At 52.2% G+C, this 6,146-nt stretch overlaps 1 protein-coding gene across 5 annotated transcripts in view; it reads left to right on the forward strand.

Annotated features, from left to right (window-relative positions):
• The window catches only part of NOL4L (nucleolar protein 4 like), a 64,036-nt gene extending 58,646 nt beyond the window's left edge, over nucleotides 1-5,390 (forward strand). For all 5 annotated transcript variants that reach the window (XM_074888565.1, XM_074888566.1, XM_074888568.1 and 2 more), the window contains one exon: nucleotides 63-5,390. In XM_074888565.1, the coding sequence (XP_074744666.1) occupies nucleotides 63-262 (200 nt within the window). In that variant the 3' untranslated portion in view covers nucleotides 263-5,390. The remainder of the gene's footprint in view (nucleotides 1-62) is intronic.
• The last annotated feature ends 756 nt before the right edge of the window (nucleotides 5,391-6,146 follow it).

Raw genomic sequence — 6,146 nt, forward strand, 5'->3', positions numbered from 1 at the left:
TGGCAGGTCGGCCCTGAGCAAGGCCGCTCTGCCTGAGCTTCCCTCTCGCTTTCCCTCGGCAGGTCCGACCGATCTCAGCATGAAGGGTGGGGCCTCCAGCACGGCCCCCTCCAACAGCACCAGCAGGGGAATGCAGGCTGCCCAGCTCAGCCCCACGGAGATCAGCGCAGTGCGGCAGCTGATCGCCGGCTACCGAGAGTCGGCGGCGTTTCTGCTTCGATCCGCAGACGAACTGGAAAACCTCATTTTACAGCAGAACTGACTCCCTGTGTCTGCATCGCTCCTCTGTCGAGAAGACAATTTATACCTGCTAGAACGAGGCTCCCAGCGGTGTCCTGCTCAGGACCACCATCGTCCTCCTGTGAAGTGGCGGGTACATGTAGTTTTAGAAGGTGGAATCCAAAAGACCTGTTTTCTTTTACACTCCAAGCACCTGGGACTTCAGGCACAAGGACACGTTTTTGAACCGTACCAACACCCGTGCGTCCGGCCGACCAGAAGCCAAACCTGCGGCTTGGAAGGATGTGGGACTTTCAAGGGCAGAAGGGAGCCTGGGGAGGTTTGGGGCTGCAGATGTATTTAGAATAACCTTTGTGGACCCAAATGTTAGAATCCCATCCCCAGATAATTTCCAAGTCTTAGGTGAGCTGAATCACATATTTATTGAGAAATGGACCCTCCTCTCCCCTTAGTAATTTATTTTTCTGAAAATGGATTCTTTTGAGTTTGTACAGATTGCCAGTTTTTTGTCTGTCTGATCAGAAGGAATTTATTCCTGTGAAATAACACATTCCATATCACTACACTACTAATTGCCAGGCAGCTCTGCCTGTTTCTCTGGGGAGCTCTTGTCCCGCAGGGAGCAAGTTTGCCATCCAGCCCTAGACTTCGAGGCTGCTCAGCCTCTGGTAAGAGTAGGTGGCAGCCGAACAGCGGAGCAAGCACGCGTCCTGCTTAGACCTTCGTGCTAAGCGGTCCTGTAGCAGCAGTGGGGTCTAAACCTCCCGCAGAGACTCGGCAAGCTCGGCAGACCTCCGGCTAGAAGGACGTCTCGCACTCATTTCAGTCATTGCAGATAAGAGAAGGAAGGAAGGAAATACCTGAGAAACACTGTCTTGCGGTCACCATCCGTACTCTACCTCACACTCCATTGTGGGCTTCTTCCAGGACTGGCCGAGCCGATGCTGGGGGCTGGCGAGCGCGGCGGCCGCGGGGGATCGCGCCTGGGAGCCTGGAGCCCACCCGGCAGATCCAGCGGATCCGCTGGGGTCCTGCTGCTGGGCGGCCGCTCACCCCCAGCCTGCGCCTGCTGGCTCCAGCACATCTGAAACCAGCCCCGGGGGTGGCACCAGGAGGAGAAACCGCTGAGGAGCCGCAGGGCCGTAATAAAAAAAAAAAAACCAGGCCAGTGGTGCCGGAAAAGCGAGCTCGGCACGGCGAGCCGCTGGCTGCGCCGCTGAAGATGGAGACGGGCAGCGTTCAGCAGCAGAACTGGCAGAGTCCCCTCCAGGGCCCAGGATCCTCCTCACAGTCCTGGAACAAGCCCACAATTCCCAAAGTGTGGAAAAACCGTAGTCCGATGACCATTCTGCCCCGTGACCACCCCCCCAACCCCCCCACCCCCAATAATGCACTTCGTTTTGCTCAGTGCAATACCTACTACCAGTGCTGCTAAACCCAGGGACTGTGCTCAGGCACGGAGCTGCCGAGCCGCGCCAAGCAATGCAACGTGCTGCGGAGCCGCGGAGCGCGGCAGGGACCGGCCGCCGGGGACCCCCGCTCCTCCTCACGCCCCCCCACCACACACCAACTCCATAAGGGTAGACCCCTCTACGCTCCTTTTAAAGGTAGATGCTTTCTCTCTCTGGAACCAGCTGGTTTCTTCTTTTTGGGCCACTCTGAGCCGGTGGACGGAGGCTGCTGCTCTGGGGGGGGCTGACGCCGCGGGCACGGGCTCGAGCTGTTAGAGGAGGCAGCGGCTGGTCCCAGCCGGGAGCGGACCCGGGCAGTTTGACTCCGTCGCGTTTATACCCGACCATACTCCCCCCACACTGGAAGAGAAGCAAAACCTCTACCCTGCTCTTAGCACAGACAAAGCCACCGGCTCCTGAGGACAGGCTTGCCTGGCCCCGGCAGCAGAAGGGATTAACCGTTGCATTGACTGTTTTCCCCAAACCTTAAACTTCCCATAGCATTTGGAGAAAAGGGACCCAACCCCTGGCCGTTGGGTGCCGGCGGGGTGTCCATGCAGAGATGAGGTGGTGGCTCGTTAGACCCGAGCCGATGCTGGAACCGGGAGCATCGCGGCACCTGGGCCGAGCGCCCCGACCCCCCCTGCCCGCAGCAGGCAGGAGAGTGGGGGGGGCCCAGCCCAGGACACCAGCCCCCCCAGGCCAGGGTTTAGACTCACGCTTTCCCCAGCACTTCACAAGCCTGCTTGGTTTGTCCACTGCATCCTCCCATACTTGGAATTTATGTAAATATTTATTTTTGTGTGAATACCATGAAGTAACAAACCTTTGGCAAAATATGTAACCGCAGCCATTTGTGAAAGTCTTAACGTTAAGGAAGGAGAGGCAGAGACAATCGCTGTCCCGGAATTCTCTCTCTGCGACATCCCACCCGAGTCGGTGCCTCCCTCCCCGTCAGAGGCCATCGAGAACATTTAGCCATAACTTTGCCATCCAGTTTACTGAAAAAGAGGTGACCCAGGGGCTTACGGACAGATCACCATCAGCTACAGTTCGTTTAGAGTTTTATTTATACAAGTTTTAGCTGTCGTTACCAGATCACCTTTGAACTTGTCTTAGCATGTATTGAAGTTTAGTAGCTCTTACACTTTGTTAAACTGCTGTAGAAGACAGATGAGGCTCATGGTGGCACAGGAAGGTTCCCAACAGTCTCCCCTGGCCTAACAGCTGATGTTCATAACTTGCAGCCGAATGGTACAGACTCAGATTTCCAAAGCCCCGGTGACAGCCACATCTGCGACAAGTTATGAAACAAATGGGATTGACTATGAATTTCTGTCAGGGATCTTTTTTTTTTTTTTTTTTTTTTTTTTTTTTTTGGTGAGCCGCAGCTTTATAGTTTCTTTGGAGCGAGCTCCACAGACATCTCAGTGCTCTTCAGCTGATCCGTGCTCAGTTGCGGCTCTTCTGTGCTCCGGGACTGTTTCACAGCCACATCCCTGCGCTCTCACTAGGCAGGACGGGGTCAGGAATCGCTAGTCCGGGTTCTCAACGAGAAGGCATGAGCAGGAGCAGAATACACCGGCTTTGCAGATATTTCTGAGAGGTGGAAGGAGAATGCTGGGTTAGCAGATGGTCTGGATGTTCTTGGTTTTGTTTAAGAAAAGTTAATCACTGGTCGAGAAAATAGATTTTTTTTTTAATTTAATTTTATTTTATTTTAAACACAACCATCCTGCCCTGGATGTGCGGTTCCCATGACGGTGTTTCTACATGGGAGAGCGTTCCCGGGATTGCGAGCAGACGTAACTTGTACCTCCCCGATCCAAAGGGCCACTTCCCTCCCACGAGTGGCCGTCGGATTTAGTACCAGTTCATGAAAAAAAAAAAAAATGCTGCTTTGAACTCAGAGGGTTAATATACTTTTGATTTGTAATTTTTTGTAAAACTTTTTACAAGGTAGCATAGTATTTCACCAGAATACCAACTACAATCCGTCCATGGTCTGATTTTTATATAATTTAGTGGTGCTTTAGAAACTTTTGTTTGGTTGTTTCGGAGCTGTACAGCTCAGTTCTTCGCCTGTATCTACCTAAGACCAATGTGAACCTTTGTATTTTTGCTCCTAATTTTGGACTCAGTGAAAGTGTACTGTTTACATGTACAGATCTCCCGGCCCCTGTCTGTTCTGCAAGACCTGCTGTTGAAGAGGAAGATGCACCTCACCCAGTTCGTCTGCTTAACCAAGCCACAGCTTCACTCACCCACTGACACACGCACCTGCCCTAAGGAAGACCCCACAAAATTGAAACGCCCTTTAAGCAATTTTGGGTTTTGCACAAGCTATTGTATTTTTTTTTTTTTTCCCCAGTAGCCGATTTACGGATCGGCTGCAATTCAACCCGAGAGCTGCTCCGGAGGTCAGTTAACTGGGGCACCACAACTCAAACAGGCAGAGCCGCGCCGTGCTGCCGTTTCACCATCCTCCTCCTCCTCCTCCCTCCCAGGCAGGGGGGCGGACGCTGCCGAGCTCAGTGTAGGGTTTGAACAACGCAGGAGAGCGCTCGGGCCAAGGGGGTTTGCGAGGAAGCGAGGGGGGAAGCGCCCGTCAGCGTGATGGGAGCCGTGGTGAACCGAAGCTGGTGAAACCGGCTTTTGGGGGGAGAGGGTGGGAGCGTGTTCCCTCGGGAGGCGGGGGGCTCCGAATCGAGGCAGAAGATGGCTCTTTGGGAGGGCGGCGCTTTCCCGGGGGCTCAGAGAGAAAGCATATGGCACTTAATCCAGCTTCTAAGGTGACACTTTATTGCTTAATCAATTGATTCATTTTGAAATGATATTTTTGCAGATAGGCACCTATGCAACTTAATGTGGCTCTTAAGCAGATGAGCACTTCCTCCTCAACGAGCTTGATAAGAGTTATTTGTGTTATATACTGTGGATTTTTCCAGTAAATGTGGCTTAATATTTTAATTCTTAGAATGTGTGTCTATTATATATGTGATGCAACTTAATTCTGTTCTGTTTGTGGAATGATTAGCACAGGCCAACTCCCTGTTCCCCTCACTTAACAAAGACCAATGAGCTGTTAATCAAGCTGTTATCTCCATGGTATTACTTGCTAAATGCACTGATTTCATAAGTATGTGGAATCCTTTTTTTTTTCTTTTGAATCTGTATATCATATATAAGACTGAATCTACTTAATAAACACTGTATAACAAGAAGGGCTTTCTCCTCCACTGTCGAGCACCGCTGGGTGCTGCTGGCACCGGGCGCTCTCCAGCCGCTGCCCCTCGCCCCGCGCCAGCCCACGTGTGCTCCCCGGCCTACGCGCTGTGCGAGAGGTCGGCGCCATTGGTCACCAAAGCGGGATCTAAATTTAGGTGTTCAAAGAAAAAAACACGTCTTTCAAAACTGTTGACATAAGCTGTGCTTTCCATTCCTTAACAGACAGCTGCGGGTACCATAGAGAGCAGCGTTAGCACTCACGAGTGGGGCTAGTCACAAATTTTATGCTTAACTTATATTTTGACAAAATTAATTTTGTGAAGTGTCTGTTTTTTGTGAAAAAAAAAAAAAAAAGAATAATGGAGTTTTCATTGAAGTTTGTGGAAAGTTCTCCCTCTCCCTCATGGAAAATACTGATTTTTCGTTATCAGCTTTATTCACTAAGTATAATAAATCTTTGCATCCATAAAACGTTTATCTCAAAGCACTGTGTAGATAAAAATCTCCTGATTTGCATCAGTGCCTGGCTGACCCTCAGCAGGACCCGGGAGAGACGGGTCAGGTGGGTTTGCAGCTGCCTTTGGGCTCGCTGCAGTGGGCTGTGGGCAGGACCCTCCCCACGTTTGCTGCCGCAGCCGCGAGCGGTGGCCGAAAGGACCCACCTGAACGTTTGCGCCTGTAAAGAGTCTCCCGGGGCGGCACATCCCGACGGGACCTTCCGCAACCAGGAGTGCACGTGCGCGTGCACAGAGCTGCCGCGAGGGTTCTGCGGCACACGCGGGCAGAGCATCTCCCGTGCGTCCACCACACCGCCGGGTTTAATAACATCAAGCCTCTGGTGAAGTTTTGCTCCCAGATTTCAGGCGGAGGAAGGGAGACGGCCACGTGCCGCGGGATCGGTCCCACCCGTGTGTGAACCGGCCCCCCACAGCTCTGGCAGCACCCGCTGCGGTTCCGCAGCAACGCGGGCGCAGGGCTCTCGGCTGGCTGGGAACATCCCTCTGTCCATGGGCCGGGCCAAGGCACCGCAGAGCCCGACCCAAACAGCAGACGGTCTGTGAGAGAGAAAATCTGTTATTTATCAGATAAATATCACAGAGAAAAAAAACCATTATAGTTGCTCTGTGTGAAATTCTGACGTTAATAGGGTTTTACTCTTGAAACCTCCAAGCTCCCCTATTCTAGAGGTAACTAATTCCAACATCATCATCCACCACACCAATACCA

Source organism: Strix uralensis, chromosome 18 (assembly GCF_047716275.1).
Source record: "Strix uralensis isolate ZFMK-TIS-50842 chromosome 18, bStrUra1, whole genome shotgun sequence".
NCBI lineage: Eukaryota > Metazoa > Chordata > Aves > Strigiformes > Strigidae > Strix > Strix uralensis.